This window comes from Rana temporaria, chromosome 2, assembly GCF_905171775.1.
Source record: "Rana temporaria chromosome 2, aRanTem1.1, whole genome shotgun sequence".
NCBI classification, from domain to species: Eukaryota; Metazoa; Chordata; class Amphibia; order Anura; family Ranidae; genus Rana; species Rana temporaria.
Genome location: NC_053490.1, coordinates 284,646,015 through 284,672,809, shown reverse-complemented (window position 1 = coordinate 284,672,809; position 26,795 = coordinate 284,646,015). Strand labels below are relative to the sequence as shown.

At 43.1% G+C, this 26,795-nt stretch overlaps 1 protein-coding gene across 6 annotated transcripts in view; it reads right to left on the bottom strand.

Moving 5' to 3' along the window:
• Window positions 1–4,729: 4,729 nt before the first annotated feature.
• LOC120926876 (nicotinamide N-methyltransferase-like) overlaps window positions 4,730–26,795 on the bottom strand; it is a 39,681-nt gene continuing 17,615 nt past the window's right edge. Inside the window, exons 2-7 of one of the 6 annotated variants that reach the window (XM_040337162.1) lie at window positions 24,687–24,739; window positions 23,393–23,447; window positions 22,646–22,807; window positions 17,519–17,674; window positions 8,752–8,959; window positions 4,730–5,275 (exon numbers count right to left, since the gene is read on the bottom strand). In XM_040337162.1, the coding sequence (XP_040193096.1) occupies window positions 4,825–5,275; window positions 8,752–8,959; window positions 17,519–17,657 (798 nt within the window). In that variant the 5' untranslated portion in view covers window positions 17,658–17,674; window positions 22,646–22,807; window positions 23,393–23,447; window positions 24,687–24,739 and the 3' untranslated portion in view covers window positions 4,730–4,824. The remainder of the gene's footprint in view (window positions 5,276–8,751; window positions 8,960–17,518; window positions 17,675–22,645; window positions 22,808–23,392; window positions 23,448–24,686; window positions 24,740–26,795) is intronic. The other 5 variants (XM_040337164.1, XM_040337160.1, XM_040337163.1 and 2 more) reach the window with 5 other exon arrangements.

Genomic DNA, 26,795 nt, shown 5'->3' with positions numbered 1-26,795 from the left:
CATCCTTTCAATTGATGGAATAAGAAAAGTGGCTAAAATCTCAATATAAACTTGTGCATTTATTGAAGATTTATTGACTGTCATCTCGCCCGTACCTTTACCTGACATGCAACCCCATATCATCAATGATTGTGAAAATGTGCATGTTTTCTTCAGACGGTCGTCTTTATAAATTTCATAGGAACAGCACCAAACAAAAGTATCATCACCCTGCCCATTGAAGATTCGTAATTCATCATTGAATATCACTTTTATCGAGTCATCCACAGTCCGTGATTGTTTTTCTTTAGCCCACTGTAAACTTGTTTTTTTCTGTTTTAGGTGTTAGTGATACAGAACAAAATAAAGACCACAGAAAATTGGACTTTTTAGGCACCGTATCGAACACACAATATCGTATGTAGATGTAAATATTGTCTTTTATTAAAAAAATTATTTTAATCCATGTTTGTCTTTTTTGGCTTTTCTGCATGTAAATCCCATATCCTTTAGCCAACGTCTTATGCCGCGTACACACGACCGTTTTTCATATCATGGAAAAAAACGATGTTTTTCTCGACGTGATTTCTCTCAAGCCTGCCTTGCATACACACGATCGTGATAAAAAATGGTCGAGCAAAGCATGGTGATGTACAACATGTACGACGGCACTATAAAAGGGGCGGCTGATTATGCAAATTTCCCTTCTCATAACTTGCTTCTGAGCATCCGCCTTTGTTCCCTGTCGTTAAAGCGTACACACGACCGTTTTTCACGACGAGAAAAACGACGACGTGAAAAACGACGACGTGAAAAACAACGAGAAAAAATAGAGCAGGTTCTAAATTTTTAATGCCCATTTTTCTAGTCGAGAAAAATGCTCTGGAGCCTACACACGACCAATTTAAAAAATTGCATTTTTTGTGTGTACGTGGCATTACAGATCGGTCACAGACATTGACTTCAGTTTTTGACCATTTGTTCCTCATTTATTTTGTTGTGAATTTTCTGTTTTTAAGGCATACTGTCTTCCTTGGTCTACCAGTACGCTTCCCTTTAACAACCTTCTCGTTTGATTTGTTCTAATAAAAACCACTTTATTTCTTGCTGAACTCCTTTTGTTGTCTATTGTCTTGCTTGCCCATGTTTATGTTGGTAGAACTATTTGTTTACTTCACAGAACATAGAAGTGATGAAACCTTGAAATTGCATTTTTGGATGCTAAGTCAACAGTCCTGCAAGACTCTGTTGCCCTTCTACTAACTAAACTTAAGATACAGTATGTAATCAAAAATACTAAAAATGTGTAAATATAACTATTTTTGTCATTTAAATGTACAGTAGTTGCACACAATTTTTTATATTGTGTGAGTTGAGGTTTACTAGGACTATAAAAGATTATAAAAGACAGGAGGGACAATGGGACACAATAAAGAAAAGCAAAAAGCAATTCTGTGTGGGTCACAGCAAACAGTGGGCATGGTCAGATGGCATTTGGAGTGGTTTAAAGGGTAATAATTAAATGACATTACATATGTTTCCGCAGGCAAAAATAACATCATGTCTGTGGATATATTAGCTTTATGAAAACTTGTTGATAATATTGAGATTTGTGACATCATGAGACTGGATTCTGGGAGACAAAGATAGACAGATCGATAGATAGATAAACAATAGCAGACATTGAGAGATAGATTTCATACTTTAGATTACAGGTAACATGGTGAATATTTTAGCAATTGTGATTTTTATTTAATAATGTAGAACAAATCATATTATATTATATCCTTAGTATATGGCCAGCTGACAGGAATCAAATACAAGGGCTGTACCGAAACAAAATTCAAAACTGGGCATAACGTTTTTGTTAACTTTCATAGGTCATTCAAATTTCACAAGTTGGTATGCTCTTTCTCTATGCAAAGCTATTCAACATACCGTATTTTCCGGCGTATAAGACGACCCCCTAATTTTCCAGGAAAAAATTTGATTTTGGGATATACTCACTGTATAAGACTACCCCCTTCTCACTGTCTTTCTGGAAGCTGAGGGGTAGCCAGAACCGCTGACAGAAACAGGCTTTTTCAAATCTCACTGTGCCATTACATTACATTACTCACTGTGCCATTACATTACATGCCCAGACTGTGCCATTACATTACTCACTGTGCCATTACATTACATGCCCAGACTGTGCCATTACATTACATGCCCAGACTGTGCCATTGTGCCATTACATGCCCCCACATTGTCATTGTGCCATTACATGCCCCCACATTGCCATCACTTGCCCCTCACATTGCCATTGTGCCATCACTTGCCCCCACTGTGCCTGAACTTGTTGCCCCCCCAGTGCAATAACACTCACTTTTTCCCCCAACGCTGACAGTGTCCCATGCTGCGATCGCGATCGTGAAGGATTTCAAAGCCGCGCCTTCACTGCAGAGTGTTCTGTGATAGGATGAACAAAAATCTTCCCAGCAGCGCCTCTGTTATGTTTCCCGCCTATCACGGACGTCTTCTCATCTCGTCCGAGGATGAGAAGGCATCTGTGATAGGAGGAACAAAGAACAGAGGCGCTGCTGGGAAGATTTTTGTTCATCCTATCACAGAACACTCTGCAGTGAAGGCGCGGCTTTGAAATCCTTCGCGATCGCAGCATGGGACACTGTCAGCGCTGGGGAAAAAAAGTGAGTACTGAGACTGTACCCGGCGTATAAGACGACCCCCGACTTTGGATGCATTTTTTTGCATCCAGAAAGTCGTCTTATACGCCGGAAAATACGGTAGTTTCTATCACAAGCAATGCATTTGAAACCAACTCTTGAATTATTTTTGAAAGTATTTGGGTGTGCACTGTTGTACCAACTTCTTCATAGCCACTTCTACCTTGCATGTGTCATTAAACCAATGTCCACAAAGACTGACCATCATTGGACCAAGCAAATGGAAGTTGGATAGTACTTAATATGGGCTGTACGATGGATGGGGGACCACTGGCTGGCCAAATTTACTGACTGGCTTATTTATTGCCAGAGATGTATGGGCTTGTGCATTTCCATTTGTGTAGAACTGTAGATGGATCATTTTTAGATTCTTGTTTAGTCTCTTCCTCCTAATGGCTTCGCTACACTTCTTAAAGTGTTACTAAACTCAGGACCCTGCATTCATTATATCTGGTCTCTCACAGTATACTGAACATGAGAATGCAATTTTTTTAGTAAATATAAACTGATATACCTTTTCTCATCAGCAGTTAGAGCAGTCTTGTGACTTCTATGAGTGTCTAGTTAAAGCTTGTAGAAGGCGTTTTCATTCTTCTCTGACTGTCCTATGAGGCTGCAGGACTCCTGACCATCTGTCTGGATGGTGCCGATTGGCCCTGTGCTGACCACATGCATCCTTCCAAGAAAAAAAACCCACTAGCAATACACACCAAACTGAGCATGTGCAGAGTGCCCCCAAGACCCTGTTTTATTAAGAGATGGATTGGGGCAGTGGAAGAAGGGGGAGATCAGAGGAGACATGAACAAACCGCCTTTTAACACAATGTGGAGGATTAATCCCTTAGGTTCCACAATGAGTATAAGAAGTATACTTTACTGCATACAAAGACTGATTTTACTGTTGTGGGTTTAGTAACACTTTGAGCCCAGTTTCACACTGGGTACGATTTGCTTTGATTTGAGATGCGATTTCACATGTGAAATCGCATCTCAAATCGACGGCATTTGTCGGCAATGACACCGTCCTAATCGGTGCGACGCCGCATCTGCGGCGCTGCACCGATTTCAAAAAGTAGTTCCTGAACTACTTTTTGTGATTTCGGGCCGCGATTTACATTGACATCTGCACAGATGTCTCTCAAATCGCGGCCGAAATCGGGACTGCCAGCGGGAGTGAAGCCGTGCGAGTTCAGCTGAACTTGCATGGCTTCACTCCCGCAGCCCAGTGTGAATCAGGGCTAAGTGTCTTAATGTGCCACTCACTGGTCACAGAACCGCCACATTTCAGAAAATATTCCAGAATGATATCCTTTTCATCACAAAAACAGTCACAACGATTTTCTGTGCTGATTACTGGCTCTTGAAACTCTTAGGCCTTGGGGAGGATGTGTGACTTAATTTCAAGGATTCATTCTTAGTTTCTGGATAATAAAGATACACCCATATTTCACCCCCTGTCACCAGACTGGCAAAATAGTGTCTTTTACTTGCCTTCAAACACTTCCAGAATATCAATCTGAATTTGAGAGACGAGTTTAACAATGGCACAAATGCATCGCTTGTGATTTAGACTATGTTGAGTAGTACATTTGTATAGAGTTTGTCTACCAACAAGTGAAATTTGAATGACCAATGTAAGTTAAAGCAAAGTTCCACCCAAAAATGGAACTTCCGCTTTAAGGGTTGGTGACCCCCTGATATGTCACATGTCCTTTTTTTGGGGGGGGAGCGTAAACTCTCTTTTTAGAGGGTTCCAGCTCCCACTTTCCCTCCCTCTCGGCAATCATCTGGGACATGTCACAGGTCCCAGATGATTGCCCAGCCAATCACGGCGAGCAGCGTGGCTGGCGCATGCGCAGTGTGTGCCCGGCTGTGAAGCCACAGCGGGGCACCAACATTCTAGATGCCGGGGCCGCAGAGAGGAGGGGGAGACGAGCGGGGCTTCGTACGCCCGCATCGGTGGAATCTGGGACAGGTGAGTGTCTGATTAATAACTTTTTGAAACACTTTTTGTAGCTGCTGACTTTTATATTGGAGGAACTCCGCTTTAATAAAAAAGTCATGCTTACTTTTGCATTACTTATGGTACAGCCCCAGTGATTTGTTAAATTTCCGAAAATCAGTAGGTTAAATTCTCTGTCTCCTTTTTCGCCACAAGGAAAAAGTTGGCCAAGCTGTCAGCAGTGTCAACGTGAGCTGTTTTCTCTGGGATTGGCAATATTTCCATGCTTTGTATTGTGTACCCAGCCTGGGTGATCGCACCCCTCACAGCATCTTCATCTAGTGAAAGACATGAGAAAGCCTTCTGCTGTACCATGTAGTAGGTGTTCCCCAGGGCTCCGATAAGAACCAGGTGTCCTCCTGGTCTAAGCAGTCTTGTGATATTCTGAATAGAGCAGCGATAAGACTCCAGGTCTTTACAAGCGGTCTCCAAGCAAAAAGAGGTGATCAGGCAGTCTGCAGCGGGGACCTCTACGGGATCCAGTGGATTACTCCTGGTCACATCACACTTCAGAACCTTCTGTATTATGGACCGCAGCTTGTTCTGCTTTTCTTCCCACTTGTCCCTGCTTTAAACATGAAATAGTAAACTAGATGAATCGTTCAATTACTTTTTCATACTGGACCTGGATTACAGCATACTAAATTACATGTCAGTGTAGCTCTTCCAGGTATTTATCACCTTAAAGAGACCACAGTATTCCCCCTGACAATGCCTTCATCTGTTTTGGTCACCAGAAGGATGAAATCATCTTTGTTCAGCTATCAGTCAGGGTCTCCATCTACTTCCTGAACTGAGATTTTGTTTTAGAGACAACATAATCACCTAAACCCTGATGGCTGGTCAGTTCACAAGGTGTGTCAAAAAAGACCCACTTTAAGGTTTTTAGGACTGATAAAGTGTAAAAGGGGGGACTTCATAAATTGCAAGTGGTTGTTCCTCTGTTAGGGAGGATATCACTGAACTGGATCTTTAAGACACTAGGCTATATATACAATCATGTGAAAAAAGTAGGAAGAAAAAAATGGCTGCACACTACAGGAACGATCAAACGATTTTATTCCTAAAATAGCAAATGACAGCCAACAAAGACAGAGTGTCCGAAACCCAGGAGGGTTGATCATCGGTGGTGAGCCGTGGATTGCACCCAGCGCATCTGGACTGTAGAGATTGCTCACCTGGAGCGGCGTCTTGCTTGTTTGAAAAAGAAAAAAGTAAGTAACCCCCATGGAAATTGTTGACTTTTTCTACGTATTTGAACCGGTAAACATTAGATTTTAATTGAAATAGTGTCTGCAGATGGCGGCAATACTGTATGTATGATCCAGTTTTACACTTTTACAATTATCATCACTTCATATCCATAAAATTTAAATCCAGGGTTCCAGATTAGGTACCAATAATTGGAACCTCATGAGCAAGAGCCCAGAGACCTCCCCCCTTGCTCTCACTACCCAAATCTAGCAAGCCTGCCATCCCTGCTGTGCACCCAGCCCCATAAGAAGATTAACCCTGTGCCTGCCAGCCCTGCCATATGCCATCATGTGAGCAGATTAACCCTTTTCCTGCCAGCCCTGCGCCATCCCGTGAGCAGATTAACCCTTTGCCTGCCAGACCTGCTGTTTGACATCCTGTGAGCGGAATGACCCTTTGCCTGCCAGCCCTGCCATGTGCCATCCTGTTGAGCGTAAAAACCATATGTCTGCCAGCCCTACTGTGTGCCATCCTGTGAGCGAAATAACCCTTTACCTGCAAGCCATACCATGTGCCATCCTGTGAGCAGATTAGCTGTGTGCCTGAAATATTTCCCTGTGCCAAGGACTTAATCCCTGTTGTGCTGAACTACTATTCACCCCTGCTGTGTGCCCTGAGTGTTGCCCTGTGTCAAGGGCTTAATCCCTGTTGTATTCAACCATTTTATGCCCATGCTGTGTGCCTGGAGTGTTACCTTGTGCCAAGGACTTAATCCATGTTGTGCTGAACCACTATCCACTCTTGCTGTGTGCCCAAAGTGTTGCCTTGTGCCAAAGGCTTAATCCCTGTCGTACTCAACCACTATCTGCCCCTGCTGTGTGCATGGAGTGTTGCCCTGTGCCAAGGACTTAATCCGTGTTGTGGTGAACCACTATCCACCCCTGCTGTGTGCCCAGAATGTCATCCTGTGCTAAGGACTTGTCCCTTGTGCTATGGACTCTGCAGCCACCATGCTCATCTGCCCTGTCTCTTTTGCTAGCTTTTAATCTTACAGTAAAAACTCTTGCTCTCCGTGTGTGTCCTGTCCCACCCACACTTCCATCACAGGTATCAACTGATTGTCAAAAAGTGAATGTGGTACCAATATTTGAAAGAGGGCCAAGATACTGTATATACCTGGAAACTACAGATTAGTCAGCCTAACATTAATCACTTAAGGACCGGAAGGATTTACCCCCTTAATGACCAGGCATTTTTTGCGATACGGCATTGCGTTACTTTAACCAACGATTGCCTGGGCGTGCAACGTTGTACCCAAATTAAAAGGATGTCTTTTTTTCCCCACAAATAGAGCTTTCTTTTGGTGGTATTTGATCACCTCTGCAGTTTTTATCTTTTGAGTTTTCAAAAAATGACCGAAAATTTAGAAAAAAAAACGCAATATTTTGTACTTTTTACTGGTAATGGTGACAATCAGTGATTTTTAGTGGGACTGCAACATTGCGATGGACACATCTTACCCTAAGTGACATTTTTTGGGGACCAGTGATACCGATACAGTGATCAGTGCTAAAAAAAAATGCACTGATTACTGTATAAATGACACTTGCAGGGAAGAGGTTAACACCAGGGCAATCAAAGGGTTAAGTGTGTCCTAGGGAGGTGCTTTCTAAAAGTGTGGGGGATGGACTGACAGGGAGTACACAGAGATCACTTTTCCTGATTACTAGGAACAGACAATCTGTCGTCTGTACTCCCCTTTCAGAATGGGGATCTGCTTTGTTTACATAAGCAGATCCCTGTTCTGCATCTCTGTGGAGCGATCGCGGGTGGACGACAGACATTGTGGCCTCCAGCCACGTGCATCAGCTCCCTCTCCGCTCCGTGCAATAGAGCCACACTGCCACATTATAGCTAAGTGGTTAACAGTTTGTAGTATGGGGCACCAGGACGACATCAGATTGTGATGAAACGCACGTCGGGAGAAGTTGCGTGCTGACATCATCGCGTTGTGATGAACGGGTGTTCGCGAGCTGTCTAAAAGTAGATATTGAACTAAGAACTAGTCTTTCAACACAATAATGATCTGAAGCACACAAGGAAATTTATCAGGAAATGGTTAAAAAATAAGAGGGTTATGGACTGCCCTAGTCAAAGCCCTGATTTGATTTCCATTGAAATTTTGTAGGGGGATTTTCCAATGGGTAGTTCATACAAGAAAACCCACAAACGGCTTGCAACTGAAAGAATTGTGTATGGGAAAAAAGGTCAGTGGATGTCAGAGACTGGCGGGCAGTTATACAGAATATAATTTATGCTACAGAGGGCAATACCAGTTTTTGTTGTCAAGGGTATACTTACACAATCAATTGATATTCTTGTTAATAAAATATTGACTATGCAATTTTTTTACTTTTTTTATTCAAGTGTATTACATTTATCAGTAGTCACTGTTTAAATGAAAATCACATTTTTGTCTGTAAATATATGTTGAAATAGTCAACAAGTTCCATGGGGTAGACTTAGAGCCGGTTCACACAGGGGCGACTCGTCAGGTGACTTAGCCGCCTGATAAGTCGCGCTCCGTTCTGTACTATGGAACCGTTCTAATAGGAGCGACTCAAGTCGCTCCGACTTAGAAAAAGGTTCCTGTACTACTTTGGGACGACTTCAGGGCAACTTGGATTGAGTTCAATACAGAAGTCATTTTGCAAGTCGCCTCTGAAGTCGTGTGCAAATCGCCTTGCCATGTCTCTCGGCAAGTCGTACTGTCCCAGTGTGAACCGGCTGTTATTGCATTTTGTTTTTACATTATTGTACAAAAGCTATTGTTAGGATAACATTACATACCTCTTTCCTTCAATCTCACAGACAGTCTTCACAATTTCTGACCAATCAAAAGCCTCTGGGTCATTTTTCAGCCACTTCTTAAGCTCGTTTCGGTTCTGGTCTGTAAAATCTGAGGCTATAATGTATGGAAAAGATTCACAGGCAGATAGAAGTGTGTAGATGGTGGGTCCAGTGCCAATGTCAATTAGAACATCTCCTCTGATCCCTCCTGCAATGGAAGATAATGTCTGAATTGCAAACAAGACAAACTATGGGAAAATAAATAAAAACGTGTTTTAATAAAGCGTTATCACAACACCAGTTTGGAATAACAATGCTAGTAGCAACCCCTGGATGTATTAGTTTTAGGAAAACACAAATTCTTTTGCCAATATTAAAATGTATAACATTAGGACTGAAATCTAAAAGACAAAGATATACAAAATAGGTGTCTAGCGCTACCCCTGAAAGAGCCACTTGGTAATTTGGGTTCCCTGTTCTGCACCTTGACTCCAAAAAACAACCTCAGCCCATCTGGTACACTTGGTTGAGTCACAGTTACTGCAGGCTCTTATAGGAACACAAGTGTGAATACCTTTAACTCGACTGTGAATTAGTATCAGGAAATAGACACAAGACTGTTTAGTGGTAAATTAACTAAATGTATTGGTATGGGTTACAGTAAATGGTGGAAGGAACATAAATGAGCATACAGTAGGTAGATACAGGCACAGTCAGCTAGTCAACGTAATCGCTTTACCAAAGTAAAATTTAGAATAGAGTTTTGTTCCATTACCTGAAATGTGAATAACAATCTTATAATTAATCTAGAATGCATTCTAGGAGAATGGCTAGGATATGGTGCAATGTCCCCTGAGCGGTAACTCTTAGCATAAGCAATAGGTGATGGTCTCTGTGTAGCAGTTGAAAAGGATTAGTATTTAGTCCTAACTCTTCAGCCATCCAGCATTGGGCCCCAGTTGTACCTTTGGTGCACATGAAAATAATTTATGTCAAGCCAGCAGGCAGCAATAAGGCTACTATATGGCTGTATGGTCAGTTCTTAAAGGGCTTAGTCTCTCTTGCAGCAAATAGCAAATCCTCACAGCAGCAGCTTACTAGTTCCATCGATATTGCAGCTCACCATCCGATCAACACACAGTGATTAATCCACTCTCTTCTCTGCATCCAGGTGACTCTGGCTGTGGGCACTTCCAAACTCAACACTCCGAATTTCGCTCAGGCCCCCAACAAGTAAGGGGCTCTCTTACGGCAAAAAAAGCAGTGTCCTGTACAGCCTGAGGAAATGCAGACTTTTCCCTCCTCCCTCTCACTGGGAAATGGAGTTCATAATCTCTTGATTAAAGTAGAGTCTCTTTCCCCTTGGACTACAGTTTTCACAGTGCAGTGCTGTCTAACAGTGTATTGAACTCCTCTGACTCAGCAGCTCCTTCCTCTTGCTGATATTGTTGTTAATCAGTTAAGCACTGCAGGGCAGCAGCTACAGAGAGCAACTGCAGACAGTGTTTCTCTGACTTTCCATTCTTAGCCAAGATAGATAGATAGATAGATAGATAGATAGATAGATAGATAGTGTAGAGAGTCAGCCTGGGAAGGGTTAATAAAACAGGGCAAGTACTTCCCTTTCATGCCTGCTTATTAGGCACCTGGTCAGAGAGGCTGGGGGGAATGGCTGTTGAGCTATCAAAGCTTCGAGGAGCTTGAAGCTGGAAGGAGCCCTGTTGCCTATGACTTGATCCTGCTGGGTGAGCTTGTCTGGAAGGAGCCCTGTTGCCTATGACTTGATCCTGCTGGGTGAGCTTGCCAGTATACTGATCAGATCACAAGGTAAAAACATAGGGATCGTACACACGTCTGAGAATCTCGTCAGCAAAAACACGTAGTTTTCCCTGACAAAATTCTTGGCAAGAAACTCTTGCCGCCGGAGTGTGCTGACTTTCATTTCAAAAGAACCGCGGTTCACTTGAAAGGAAAGAACGCGGTGACGTCATCGCGTATGACGAGCATGCGCTCGTCACATTCGATGCCGTCGCCGCCATCTTGCTTTACCCTACCTATGCCATGGAAGCTACCACGCATGCATCAAAGTCATTTTGAGCATGCGTGGGTTTCCACGGCAACAGGTAAGTATGCACACTCTCGGGTTTTTTTTCGTCGGGAAACAGGCCGACAAGAATTTCGATGAGAAAAAAGAGAGCAGGTTCTCTTGTTTTCTCATCGGGATTCTGGCCAGATTTCCAGACGAGAAACCTGAATGCCTCGTACACACGAACGGGAATCTCGGCAAGAAGCAGTTTTCTTGCTGGTTTTTGCTGAGAAACCCGGGCGTGTGTACAAGGCCAAAGAAAAGAATACTGATTTAGCCACCGCATCTAATGGATGGTAAGTGGCAGTATATTGGGTTAGTTTGCAATATATTCAAAATATTGGGTTTACTACTACTTAAACTCCTACACAGTCCTTAAAGATCTAGATAACATCATTATTTTCTCCAGGAGCTTTAAGGATCATATTCAACACCTAGATCAAGTCTTCACCCGACTGGCAAAGTACAGACTTAACCCAGAACCAAATTTCAGGCTGTGAAAGATTGACCAGTTCCACAAACAGTCACTCCGCTCCTTATTAGGGCTAGTGGAGTATTATCAGCAGTTTATCCCTCAATTCGCCCACATTTCTGCACCCATTACACAAATACTTTGTGGACATTCCACTCAACACAAAAGCAAGCTTTCATACAAACTCAATAGAATGGTGCTGAAACAGTCTTTTCCGGCGCCTTTAAGAAAGTCTAACAACTGCTCCCCTCCTGGCAAATGCAGACTGCTCTAAGCCCTTTTAAGTATACACTTGTAGGCAGGTAGCCTACTATATATTTAGTTAGCAACTGGCTGCCTAGGTCAGGGGGAATTTTTTCCAAATGTGTTAAAGGGGTTTCTCTGGGTTCCAGCCTCCCTCCCGTGTTCTATAAAGGGAAGATGTCTGTACCCTGAGGGGGACACAGTTAAGTATACAGTCACACAGAGACTTGCTGGGACCTGTGGTATGCGTTGGAGCACTTGCAGGAGAGGAAGCTGTAAACAAAGTTGTGATATACCCAACCAGGACAGGGGCTTTTGGAGGGGACTACAGGTTGGCCTCTTGCATAGGCGTGCGCAGCCTATTACATTAGGGTGTGCATCCCAAAGCTCAAACAAACATTTGTGTATATATATATATATATATATATATATATATATATAAATATATAGGGCAATGAACAGTGTCAGTAGATGGTGTCAGTGGGCAGGGACTGTTGTCAGTAGTTTCTTTTTATTTTATTATTTCTTTTTACAATTTTTTTTTTTTTTTACAATTTTTTTTTACAATAATTTTTTTATTATTTTCTTTTTACAATTTTTTAAGAACACCATTGGGAGGCTTTAGTGAGATATCAAGGGCCTAAACAGACCCCTTATATCTCACTTTTGAGTTCCTTTCTCTGCAGCCAAGCAGCAGGAGGAATCTGTGCAGCACAGGGTGATTAGGGTGTACCTGGACACACTTGGCACACCCTGTGCGCACGCCTATGGCCTCTTGCCTACTGACTATGGGTCCTGGCTTTTGAGGGAGCTCTATTCTTTGGAAGGTGTGTGCCTGGTGGATCTCTGGGGTAGTTTTACTTCGGATTCAAGTTCATGTCTCCCCGAAACACACAGACTCTGAGCACTGAAAGACCCGGATACAGATTTCTAGCCGCTATGCCCAAATCAGCATTGACTGCTTTAACCCCCCCTCCTAGATACAGAGGAGATGTCAATATAACCAGCTCAAAACAACCTGATGCTGGGGTCTCCTGCTATTATCTATTTACAAAGGTGTTTTTCTCACATGGTATCCTTTCTTCTTGTGTGCCTCCTAGGTGTAAATTTCCATTGTTAATTTAGTGACCTGTTTCTGTCTGTCTGCTAATCCTGTAGCTATGGACAGACCTAGGTCTTCTTACTGGGGAGTAGGTGCTGAATGGTTTGGGTGGGCACTGAGTCACCTATGCTTGTCTAGCTGACTAGTTAGCTTACTGTTTAATTAGATTACTGTTAATGTTTATGTAGCAGTGCCCCAGTAGGAGCCACTAAGTGATGTGGCCCACCTGTCATTTTCCATTAAGGTGAAAAAAAATAACTGAGCCCTTGAAAGTCCTGCATCGAGAACGCGCTTGCTTCTTGGCTCTTCTCGGCCCGCTCTTCATTGGATAGATTGATAGCAGCGCAGCCATTGGCTCGCACTGCTGTCAATCAACTCCATTGACGCGAGGGCCGGGGGGCGTGGCCGAGTGCTGTAGTCGGCTGCTATGGACGCGGGATACAGGACTCGGGAGCGCACCCGCAAGGTAACCCCCTTGGGAGAGCGCTTCCCAGGGGGGTTACCAGAAGCGGAGAGGAGGCGAGACAGCCGCCGAGGGACCCCAGAAGACGTGGATCGGGACCACTCTGTGCAAAATGAGCTACACAGTGGAATTAAGTATAACATGTTTGTTATTTTTTTAAAACAAACCCATACAACCCCTTTAACAATTTTAAAAACATAATTTGTGCACTTATATTGATGTATCTGGAGATTATACCAATTCGTTTTCTTTTGACACAACCACTTCCTGACCAAGGTTGTTCATTGTAGGTTCACAAGTGATTTTTTTAATTAGAGCTGGTGAGTTAAATTATAAATGGGTACAATAGCCCTGGTTAGGTAGCTCTCCACAAATCTGTGGCATATATACTGATCAGCCATAACATTAAGGATACTGACAGGTAAAGTGAATAACATTGATTGTCTTATTATAATGACATCTGAAAGTCATTGGGATATATTGGGTAACAAGTGAATATATTGTCAATGAAGTCGATGTCTTGAAAGCAGAAAAAATGGGCATGGCAGTTTGTTTTTTATCAGTGTGCGTAGCTGCAGACTGGTCAGGGTGCCCATGCTGGCTTCCGTGCACAGCCTAAAGAACCTACAATGGACACATGAGCAACAGAACTAGACCACAAAGCAGGGTGGATAAAAATCAATGATTACATTTTTTTTTTTTTACAATATAGTGCCAGGTTTCTACACTCCTGTTAACCTGTTCACATAGGTTCCTGTGATCAAGTTAATGTTTGTGTTTATTCACAATTAGGGGAATTTTACACCAATATATTGCGTTTATTTGATACGTTTTGAGATAAAGGGCAGTGTGTTTCCATTACTGACAAAGTTGATATATACATGTATCTTGTGTTTTGATAATACAGTAAACATATTTGAACTGTTTCCTTAATAATGGGTGAGTCTCTATTTACTACCACAGCTGGCAACATAATGGAACCCAGGGTGTCAGAGGTCAGGGAGGATTTGCAGAGTCGAGGTAATCAGTGGGGTACAGAGTCTATTAGCAGCCCTTTCGGGGGTACCGCTGCACAAAGATAGTTTTCTATTTAAAGCGGAGTTCCACCTAAAAATGGAACTTCCGCTTAACCCACTCCTCGCCCCCTTACATGCCACATTTGGCATGTCATTTTTTGGGGGGGGGAGTGGGGGCTTCAGGAGAAGGGGACTTCCTGTCCCACTTCCTCCTTCCGCTGAGGGGCTGGTAAGGCGAATAGCTTAATCGCCTTATTGCAGCCCCTCCCTGTAGGCGAGCGCCTGTCCAATCGGACGGCGCCGCTCGCGCATGCGCAGTGCCGCTCGCGCATGTGCAGTGGGTGCCCGGTCGTGAAGCCGAAAGCTGTCACTGCCGGGTGCCCACACTAGGAATGAAGAGGGGGGGCGAGGAGCGGAGCCCCGGCCGGCGCGTCGCTGGAGCCGTGGAGCAGGTAAGTGTCTGTTTATTAAAAGCCAGCATCTACACTTTTTGTAGCTGCTGACTTTTAATAAACTTAAAAAAAGTCTGGAACACCCCTTTAAGATACATACATTTTTCAGTTTATTCTGCATGAAATAGATTAGTTGTGTAGCATGAGGCTGTATATTCTGCAATATTTACATTTTTGGTAAACTAATTCAATGAATCCAGGCTCTGCAAGCTGAGATAACATGCACTGAATTTATGCATTCACACAATTTCACAGTAACCATGAGATAACATGCACTGGCAATGTTATTATTTTATTAAATAAAACAGTAGTTCTCCAACTATGTGTGATTAACCTAAAATCAGTTCTGCTATCGCTGTTTTACTAAACCTGACAGCTTATTATTCTAAATAGGAAACCTGCCATTTCAGATCCATCATGGCAGCACCTGTTAGCGGGCATCCACTCACCTGCTGCCGCCATATCTCTCACCTTATTGTGTCACTGCCGCATCACCAGCCTGGGACTGTTGGTGAGTCAACAGCGGGTCAGAGGAGGAGCCACTGCGGGACAGAGATGACAGGTGCTCTTTAAAAATGATGATTTAAATTAGGGTTGTACCTAGTATCGGTATCGGGACCGATACCGAGCATTTGCTGCCGATGCTTCACCCGATACTTTTTTTTTTTAGTGTAGAGTGGCCGGAGAGTGAGGGAGGAGTCAATGGCTGGGGAGGGTGGGAGGAGTCAGTGGCTGGGGAGTGTGGGCAGAGTCTAGCTATGACTAAGCATTGTATAACAATGTGAAACGCGTCAGATATATTATCCCACCGTTTGCTGTTTCTCTGTTTGTGCAGTGTTTTTTTACTGGATTGAATGCTTTTATTGTTTTTGCGGCTGTCCATACCTTTTTGCTTCCATTTATAGTGGGCAGAGTCTGGCTGGAGAGGGCGGACAGAGTCAGTTGTTACTATCGTGCAATTTCCGGAGCCTGAAGTCAGTTGATATACTAACCTTTGTGCAGACTGAGGGCCAGATTCACGTAGAATTCCGGCGGTCGTAACGTATTGCATTTACGTTACACCGCCGCAAGTTTTATGGGCAAGTGCTTGATTCACAAAGCACTTGCCTGTAAACTTGCGGCCGCGTAGCGTAAATCCGTCCGGCGCAAGCCCGCCTAATTCAAATGGGGCGTGTATCATTTAAATTAGGCGCGTTCCCACGCCGAACGTACTGCGCATGCTCCGTTTTGAAATTTCCCGCCATGCTTTGCGTGAAAAGAACGTTGCACCAACGTCATTTTTTGAACGTCGACGTGAGTTACGTCCTTTCCTATTCATGGACGACTTACGCAAAAAAAAACATGGCAAGTCTAAAGATAGGCCACGAAATACCAGCTTTAACTATACGCCGGGAAAAGCCGACTAGCGACGACCTAAGAGAATGCGACGGCCGCGCGTACCTTCGTGAATCGCCGTAAACAGCTAATTAGCATACCCGACGCGGAAAACGACGCGAACTCCACCCAGCGGGCGCCGAAGTATTACACCTACGATCCGATGGCGTACGAAGCCGTACGCCTGTCGGATCGAAGCCAGAAGCCGTCGTATCTTGGTTTGAGGATTCAAACTAAAGATACGACGCAGCAAATTTGAAAGTACGCCGGAGTATCAGCAGATACTCCGGCGTACTTCTTCTCTGAATCTGGCCCTGAATGTCCAAATTCCCTGTGAGGCTTATAGTAGATCTGGGGACTGTTGGCACTTTACTGATACTACAGTTGTTAAGCTGGTAAAACACTGAATTTTTACAAGTGCTCTTGGAGTTTGGCTGGAGAGGGTGGGCACAGTCGGTGGAAGGAGTCAGCGGGCGCAGAGCGAGTCCTCCCCTGCAGTGTAACTTAGTTAGCTGGCAGGGGTGTAGGGCGCAGCCGCATCAGGATCGGTGACCGGTGCTGTCACATTCGGTCGCTGTCAGCGGCTGAACGTCCCTACGCCCATCTTGGTACACCCTGCACTCGGCTGCAGTAAACAGCAGCAGACATCTTGTTACACCCAGCCCGAGCTATATGGGGTGTAACAAGATGTCTGCTGCTGCTTACTGCAGCTGAGTGCAGGGTGTACCAAGATGGGCGTTGCAGCATAGTTTTTTTTTTTTATAAATCCTGTGTCATTTTTCGCAGCATTTCAGTGCCAGACACCGGTGCCCACAAGTGCCATCTATCAGTGCCCACAAGTTCCACCGATCAGTGCCATCTATCAGTGCCACCTATCAGTGCTATCAGTGCCCATAGGTGCCAACTATCAATGCAACCAGTGCCATCAATCAGTGCCCATAAGTGCCACCTATCAGTGCAATCAGTGCCATCCAACAGTGCCAGCCACCTGTCAGTGCCACCTATCAGTGCCCATCAGCACCAGTCACCAGTCAGTGTCCATAAGTGCTGCCTATCAGTGATTCCTATCAGTCCCCATCTGTCAAACTGTCACATGACATTGAAAAAAAGTATCGGTAATCGGTATCGGCAAGTACTTGGAAAAAATGATCGTACTTGTACTCGGTCTTAAAAAAGTGGTATCGGGACAACCCTAATTTAAATCAAGCCTTTTTACTAGTGATTAAACCTGAGTAGAATATTGGCGATGATAGAAATCCATGTAATAACGTGAAAAAAATTATAAAATAGGTGTGACTCTTATCAAGGAGCAATCAACCCTTTTTTCTCAATATTAACAGCCCAGCACATGAAACCCAAAGCCCAGCAGCATTAAAAAAATAAAAATAAAAATAAATTACAGATAAAAAATAAAACACAGAAATGTTAGCATTGCTAAATATTAACCATTGAGATATATGAAATGAGTACTAACATTTTAAGATATAATAATAAATATTGTTCATAGAGGAATAGAACCATAATAAATAATGGATCTCAATAGTAGAGTGAATACATACCTGGCCCAAAAGTTTGATAAAGTTTTTTTAGTCTAAATTTCAGTATGTCATCTCTTTGGGACCCAAGAGTGCAGAAGGAAGTCAAATACGCCTTAGAGTCAAAGCTGGACAGATATGATTCCCCTCCGGTAAAATCCATCTCATTGAATAGGGAGACTGCAAACATAATTATAAAAGACAACAATTGTTGTTTTAGCGTTGGCAGTAAAGTATACGGGTAAAGATAAACTCATAGTAAATGATTGCTAGAACTATTTACTTGTACATTCCTTATTAACTTATCAATATGTGAAAAGTTATGATGTGATATTCGCATCTCCTGTCCTTGTACTATCTATAATTTCCTCTCCTTATGGAGCTCTCTAAAAGTGCCTATGTTTATATGAGTGTAGCACTACCCCTGTAAGAGTCATTGGTTTTAACTGGTTCTTCCCCAAACAGCACACAAGCCCTCCAAGCATAGGCGTGTGCGTGGGGTGTGCCTGGGCAAACCCTAATGCATACCCCCCAACTGTCAAACATAGTCCCGGGTTCCTGCAGATTGAGGTAAATTTCCTGCAGCTGACCATTGGAACACTTATTCCAGCACTCGGCTCTACTCAACAGTAGCACTGCTGGGCAGACTGATCTCCTGCCCCAACAGGAAGTGCATACTAGTCCCGGTGCTTCATCACATATAGCGACCCATCACATATGGCTACACGGACAAAACACTGGCAATTACATCACGCCACAGCGGCGTGAGTAAGCTCCAGCTCAGGCAGGAAATCTCACCTTGCACACAGCTGTGATCATGCCCAGTTACCGGTTAGGGACTCCAATCACTCTGCAGCAGTGCTGATTACACTACCAGATCATGCCCAGCTGGTGATACAGGGAGACAGCGTTTTGTGCCTTTAGCTCTGTGTGTTATTGTGTGGCTCCAGAGAGAACATAAGGGAGTTTAAATCTCTATTCCCATAAGTCACATCTTACATGGCAGTGACTGATCTTTACCTGCTGGAAAGGGTGGGACCATCCTAATATTTAATTGAAATCCCAGCGTCAGACTCTTCCAGACTAAATCCCAGAGCCCAGTGCCAGAACAAGTATTGGGCTCCACTAATTCCCTTGCTCTGATCCGGCTTTGACCCTCCTGCACTGAAGCCGGCTTCTCTCCTTCTCCCTCTGGCTACTCTTCAGGGGAATCAGATCACAGTGTCTGCATGCAGTGCCCCCTTCTCCTGCTTCTCTAATTTTATTTGAGCCCCCTTGTGTGACCTCCCTGTGTGCCTTTGCAGCCCTGCCAGCTCTCCTCCTCTCCCTCCTGCTGACTGCAGCTGCTGCAGGGCACAGGAGGAGAGGATCAGGTTAAGGATCAAGAGCGTGGGCCGGTAAATATGTTACAATGCTGTGAAAAAGTATTTGCCCCCTTTCTGATTTTTTTTATTTTTATTTTTGCATATTTGTCACACTTAAATGACTCAGATCATCAAACAAATATTATTACGCAAAGATAACCCAAGTAAATAGAAAATTCAGTTTTTAAAAGAAAGTTTAATTTCATAAGGCAAAAAAGCTGTCCAAACCTGCCTGGCTTTATGTGAAAAAGTAATTGTCCCCTAAACCCAAAACTGGTTGTGCCACCCTTGGCGGCAACAACTGCAATCAATCATTTGCGATAACTAGCAATGAGTCTTTCACATTGCCGTGGAGCAATTTTGGCCCACTCTTCAGTGCAGAATTGTTTTAATTCAGTCACACTGGAGGGTTTTTCAGCACGAACAGTCTGTGTAAGGTCAGGATACAGCATCTCAATTGGCTTTAAAGTGGTTGTAAACCCTTACAAACCACTTTTTGCTACAGGTAAGCCTATAATAAGGCTTATCTGTAGCTACCCAGGATATCTCATAAATCTGCACGGTTTAGGAGATATCCCCCTGTATCTGAATGCGCCAAAGTCATTGGCATATTCGCATTGAAGCAATGGCACATCGTGCCGTTGCTTCAGTTAGACTGTGCCGTTACCGGCAGCTCCCTCATGTGCAGGAGTGATGTCACGCGGCTCCGGCCAATCACAGAGCCGGAGTTCGCGGGCCCAGAAGGAAGAGGGGCGAGAAAATGGACGCAGCCTGCACAGGGGAAAGCGCTGGATTTGTTTGCAGGTAAGTGTCACATAATGGGCTAGTATGCGATGCACACTAGCCCATTATGATTTTAGTTTGCAAGTTTTGCAGTGAGAAAAAGAGGAATTAAATCCCATCAGGGTTTACTTCCTCTTTAAGTCCGGGCTTTGACCAAGCCACTCCAAAACCTACATTTTGCTTTGTTTCAACCATTTGAAGGTGGACTTGCTGTTGTGTTTCAGGTCTTTGTTCTGCTGCATAACCCAAGTGTACTTGAGCTTGAGGTCACGAACTGATGGCGGACATTCTCCTTAAGAATTTTCTGGTAGAGTTCAGAATTCCTGGTTCCAGCAATTATGGCAAGTCGTCCAGGTCCTGAAGCTGCAAAGCAGCCCCAGACCATCATGCTTCCACCACCATGTCTGACTGTTGGTATGATGTTCTTGTTATGAATGCTGTATTCGTTTTATGGCAGATGTAACGAGATGCACACCTTCCAAAAAGTTAAATCTTTGTCTCATCAGTCCACAGATATTTTGCCTAAAAGTTTTGGGGATAATCAAGATGTTTTTTGGTAAGATGAGCCTTTGTGCTCTTTTTGGTCAGCAGTGGCTTTGGCCTTGGAACTCTCCCATGGATGCCATTTTTGCCCAGTCTCTTTTTATTGCTAAAGGGGTTGTAAAGGTTTGTTTTTTATTTTTTAAATAGGTTTCCTTAAGGTAGTGCATTGTTGGTTCACTTACCTTTTCCTTCGATTTCCCTTCTAAATGTTTTTTTTCTTCGTCTGAATTACTCACTTCCTGTTTCTCCTCAGTAAGCTTTCCACCAACATCCGAGCGGTGGATAGTCAGCCAGAACAGCTTACTGAACAGCTTACTGAGGAGGAACAGGAAGTGAGAAATTCAGACAAAGAAAACAAAGAAAAAAAAACATTTAGAAGGGAAATCGAAGGAAAAGGTAAGTGAACCAACAATGCACTAGCTTAAAGGAACCTATTTAGAAAATAAAAAACAAACCTTTACAACCCTGTTAAATCATGAACACTGATCTTACCTGAGGCAAGTGAGCCCTGTAGTTCTTTAGATGTTGTTCTGGGTTCTTTTATCACCTCCAGGATTCGTCATCGTTGTGCTCTTGGAGTCCTTTTTGTTGGCCGACCACTCCTGGGAAGATTCACCACTGTTCCAAGTTTTCTCCATTTGTGGATAATGGCTCTCAACGTGGTTCCCTGGCATCCCAAATCAAATTATTGACATGTATCAGTCTGGAAAGGATTCCAGACTGATACATGTCAATAACTTTGTTTCTCATCTGTTCTTGAATTTCTTTAGATCACGGCATGATGTGTTGCTTTCTGAGATCTTTTAGCATGCTTCACTTTGTCAGACAGCTTCTATTTCAGTGATTTTTTGATTCAACAGGTCTGGCAGTAATCAGGCCTGGGTGTGGCAAGTGAAATTTAACTAAGCTTTCTAAAAAAATTGTGTTTAATTACATTTTCGCAGCACTGTATATTTGCCTGTCCCTTGCTTTTCTGAGCATAGAAAACACAGTGAGTGATCAGTACAGATTGCTCCTGTGTCTATTCATTGCTGAAGCAGAGTAAACTGTGCTTACTATGCTTCGGTTTGTGAATGAAGAGGAAGCTGCTCAGCATTGAGCACTTCCTATTTATTTACTGTCCAGTTCAGCTGAGGCAGCAGAGAAAGCACTGGGGAGTTTTTGTCCTCAGTCCCTTTCTCTGTCTCAAAACATTAAAAAAATTCAACAAACAAATAATTATAGTTTGGTCTCTGAAGAGTGATCTCCTAAACCGTAAAGTTTTAGGAGATATTCTTTTTACCTACAGGTATGCCTTATTATAGGCTAACCTGTCGGTTAAAGTGAAAAAAAAGGGTATAAAAACGCTTTACGGAACTCCGCTTCCCTCATATAATCATCTTGAAGGGAGTCATTTCTCCTCAATCTCAAGTAGCTCATAGGGACAGATCTGAGACAAGACTCATGATGTCAACTATCCAACCCTATGTAGCCGTTCCTGTCTGTATTATTGAAATAGGTAGATGTAATAAACTTGCCATTCTAAATTCTAATGTCCTAATCCAAAAAAATGCATAGTTGAGGTACTGACCTCATACTAAAGAACGATGCCTCGACCATTGGCGTTCAACTCGCCAATGAACAGATCCAAAGAGGCTTGATCTCCCTCCCAGAGGAGGAGCATTTCATCTATATAGCGCCCCCAGAAGACCAATTCAGTCCTCCGTTGACCATAGACGATGTCCTCCTCCTACTTGGCCATAAACAAGTTGGCCATACTTGGCGCAAACTTGGCTCCCATCGCTACTCCATGACCTTGCAGATAATATGAGAAGTTAAACCAAAAATAATTGTGGCTCATTGCAAAGTCGAGGACACGGAGAATAAAGAGGAGGAGAAAGAAAGAAATATCAGAGTCTCTCTCTATATAGCATTTTACAGCCTCTCTACCATGTTAGTGGAAAATTATGGTATACAAAGAAGTCACGTCTGCAGTGGCCATAATATATCCTTCTTTCAAGGGTATTTGATTCAAAATTTTAATAACCTGCATGCTATCTTTCAGGTAGGATAGAGTTTTAGAAACGAGAGGCTGCAATAAATTATATATAAACCTCCCAATTCTGGGAGGTGACAGAATCGATTCCACCATAGGATTCTTGTGCACTTTTGGGAGATAATAGATCACCGGAATGTGAGGTGCAACCGGGATCAGATAGAATTTCTCCTTCTTATTCAAAATTCCTCTTTTGAAACCTTTATCCACAATTACCTGAAGCTCTTTCTTATACTTCTGAGTTGGATTTTTCCCGAAGGAAAATAAGTATCTTAATGGCTGTTGAGTTATTTTAAGGGGACAGCAAATTGACACTGTTATACAATCTGTACACTGACTACTTTACATTGTAGCAAAGTGTCATTTCTTCAGCGTTGTCACAAAGATATGATAACATATTTACAAAAATGTGAGGGGTGTACTCACTTTTGTGAGGTACTGTGTTTATGAACACAGTGTTATGAAAGTCTTGATCTTTATGACTTGCAATATAAAGCTTTTGAACTGATGAACTTGACTATTTGAGTTAGTGCAATAGTTATAACCAGTTCAATTCTGTGAGTGGCGTTTCGTCCTGTGTTTGTCTTTCTGAAAGCAGAGACAATGATTGGTCACTGGATAACCAGGTTTGTTAATCAGTTGTGTCTACAAGTCTACCTGAACACACATATGAGGAATCTCCACATTCCAAAAGTTCCTGCAATACTTTGGGGCGACCTTATCGCGACTTGCATTGACCTCTGTTAATGAAGTCGCAGGCAAACCACAACGAAGTTGCGCAGGATGTCGGCTGTCAAATTATTAAAACATTTTATTATTAAATTTTTTTAAAGATATCTCTTTCCATAACAGTTCTGACAGATTCCTCCGGAGAGCTGAAATGAACCCTTTTGTATGTTTGATTCTCATAAGATCTATTTATTTTCTTTAGAATGGAGTGTGGAGTTTTCTGATGTCTTTCTTTTTTTTCTGAAATGTAACCCTTTTAATCCCCATAATTTTGTTTTCTGATTTCGTTACTATATCTTGTAAATTCCTGTCCAAATCTGGAAACTGAGGCAAACGTTCAAATTTAGATAATGATTATAGGCAGTAGAATGTCAGTATTCAATTTAACAAGACTCTATTCTTCCTTCTCTACAAATAAATGCAGTAAGTAAAAAGAGCACTTACTCACGATTGCGTTCCACCCGGTTACAAATTCTTTTGAGTAGACTGCAGTGAGTATCTTTATAATGAGAAAACCACGTGGTATCATCTGTTTAAACATGTATTGTTTGAGACCTGTTCAATCACACCAAACTGTAATTTCGGGTTTCAAAACATGCAGAAGCATATGATATTCCTGTTTGCATGTCAAGTCCTCCAGGATATTGCTGGTATTAAGAGTGAAAACTAATTTAACCCATTCACGGCGTGCTGCATTGGTTGGGTTCACTTCTTTACCACTCCAACTATTGTTGTTTTGTGCTTTTTAAAGTGCAGCAGAGACTGTTTTTCCTTCAGAGACTGAAACAGGATGGATTGACTTAAGGCATCTAGTCAATTTCTATCATTGTACTACTGAGAGTATTCTATTACACTGCCCTGTAGTTTGGTATGCCAGCTGCAGGGCAGAGGATAAGAAGTGCCTGTCTCTTGTGGTGAAAACAGCACAGCTGATCATAGGTACATAGTGTGACAGGAAGTCAGATAAATGTGTGGGTGTTGTCACAGACGGGACATACATTTCTGCCTTGTTTAGACAATACACCAATTGTTATTAGGCGTCGGCTGCAACAGTAGCCAGAAAAGGCTAAAGGCCATTGAAAAACTTCAGCTGTTCAGAATGAGGCAATTAAGGCCTCTATAAGTAGTCCAGAGGATTACCACTGAATTGCTGCATCATCCTGAGGCTTTGTGAGTAAGGAGAGCAGCGTACTGAAAGTCTTCTGAGAAGGGGAGGAGAGGATTGATTTTTCTTTGTGATAAAAATCAAAAGACTATTGTTTTTCTGCTGTATGACCAGCAGTGTCTGCCCAGCACTAGGCTGTGCCAGACCCCATAGATAGGTTCCTGTGTGTGAAGATAGACGTCCCAAGTGGCCAGGGTTTATTTTATGTTTGATTTTGTTTATGCTGTTTGAATGCTTGCACTTGTTTCCAGCAAGATGGAAGAATAAACCAAAATCTTTGTTTTCAACCGTCTTCGACTGCCTGTCTGTATAAATTCAGTGTGTAGTGAACCCATCCAAGGGGTCACACACCCCACTACCGAGCTAACCTCTTACAATAGCTAATGAATTTGGACACAGCATATGCCAGCTGATTAAAAAATCAGAAGGTACTAAGTAAAAGTCTATTTAAATAAAATACATTGTGCCAAAATTACAAAGACTGGAAAAAGGAAATATTACAGTATATGTGTTGCCCCTAGTAAGCAATCACATCCTTATTTGTATTATATCAGATCCTATAGAAAATCTAACCTGATTTCAGCTTTTTTCCTTCTCCAGTTTTTATGAATGCTGTCGTCTATCATCTAAATATATAAAAAAACAAGTATATTGATTGGTTTGCGCAAAAGTTATACAAAATAGGGGATAAATTTATAGCATTTTTATTTTTTTTATTTTTTTTACTAGTAAAAGCGGCAATCAGTGATTTTTATCGTGACTGCGATATTGCGGTGGACATATGGGACACTTTTGACACTATTTTGGGACCATTCACATTTATACAGCGAACAGTGCTATAAATATGCACTGAATACTGTGTAAATGTGACTGGCAGGGAAGGGGTTAACCACTAGGGGGCAATCAAGGGGTTAAATGTGTACCCTAGTGAGTGATTCTAACTGTAGGGGGGACTGACTGTGGGAGGTGACCGATCTGTGTCCCTATGTACAAGTGACACACTATTGGTCTCCTCTCCCTGACAGGATGTGGATCTCTGTGTTTACACACAGAGATCCACAGTCCTGCTTAGTTACTGGGCAATCGCGGGTGCCCGGCGGACATCGCGGCCGCCGGGCACGTGCATCAGGTTCCCAGTAACACGGCGGGTGCGCCCCCTAGTGGCTTGTATGATGTCCTCCCAGAACTAGAGCATTATCGTCCCGCCGTCAATTGATGGCGGGCGGTAGTAAAGTGGTTAAACAAATACGAAGGGCTTTTATGACCTTTGTGTGGGGATATAAACATCCCAGGTTGGCATACAAGATTTTGAGGAGACCAAAACGGGAGGGTGGTGTGGGACTCCCAGATATAGCATTTTATTACAGAGCCATGGCCCTGGTTTGTATAATGAACTGGTACCATGACACTGCTAGTAAAATTTGGGTGCCCTTGCAGAAAACATAAGCCGGTAGGAACTTGGCCGGAGCCCCCTGGATTCCGGTTTCCTATAGAGGGCTGTCGGAATATGCATCACCATTGACGAAGACAACACTATCCATTTGGGATAGAATGAACAGTACAGGGAAGTCCCCCCCCCTCCCCCAATATCCCCTATAACACATTGGAAGGATTTCCCTGGTTTTCTCCGGGGGAAGAGAAAGGGAGTTTAGATTGCTGGGGAATGGACAAGAAGGGTAATTGCGCTCGCATGGCCCCACAGGGTAAATTGCTTTCATTGGTGGAAGTACCAATGGCTATATGGAAATGCCGTCAACTGACAGATTTGTTCAATAAGTGGAAGCTCCAGATCAGGCCAGCAAACCCGCTAAACACTTTTGAGGAATTGTGTGTTAATTTATCAGATCTGGGTCATATGTTGTCTCGAATGTATAGGTTGGTTCTGAGCGCCCAAAATATGACAACTCCCTATTTCATTTGAGAATGGGAAAGAGAACTGGGCCATAATTTTACATCAGAGCAAATTAAAAGGCTGATGGGAGCAACACACCTTACTTCAATAAGTTCCTATATACAGGAGATGTCTTACAAGTTTCTGACAAGATGGTATCGTACACTGGCTCGATTGGCTCAGATATTTATATCGGCGGATGTTAATTGCTGGAGGGGATGTAATCAAAGGGGCTCATTTCTGTATTTCTGCATTTCTGAAAAATTTTGCCCAGCCAGCCTCAATCACATACTTTGCTAGTTGCCACACAGAATCACAGACAGTCTCTCATTGACTCACGATTACCTCGTATGAACAGCAGAATGCCAGCAGCAGCACAGCAGTCTGAGCAGTGGCAAGTCTGAGGACACTCTCCGATACTAGGCCAGAAGAGAATGTCGGAAATACCCGGACAGAACAACAGCATCCAGGACCCAGGCAAAGCTTTTCTCCCAAGCCCAAGGTGGGAGTGGCATTGCAAGCCAATGGGAATATAGGGTGTAGAGAGCAGTGGGCAGGACTACATGCACCGCCGGCTCCCACTGTGCTCAGTGTGCTGCCTGGTGATAGATCTGCCAGCCTTCAGCCTGAGCCTGATAGACTGGCCTGGCGGTGTACCACAACGTGCATGCGGGTATGCCTAGTGATCTATTACACTTGCTGCTGCATCATTATTACACTCCGCGTGCCACTGACTGCAGTGCTGCCTGTCTTTGGTGCCATGTGCAACACCATGCATTTCATTTTGGCCC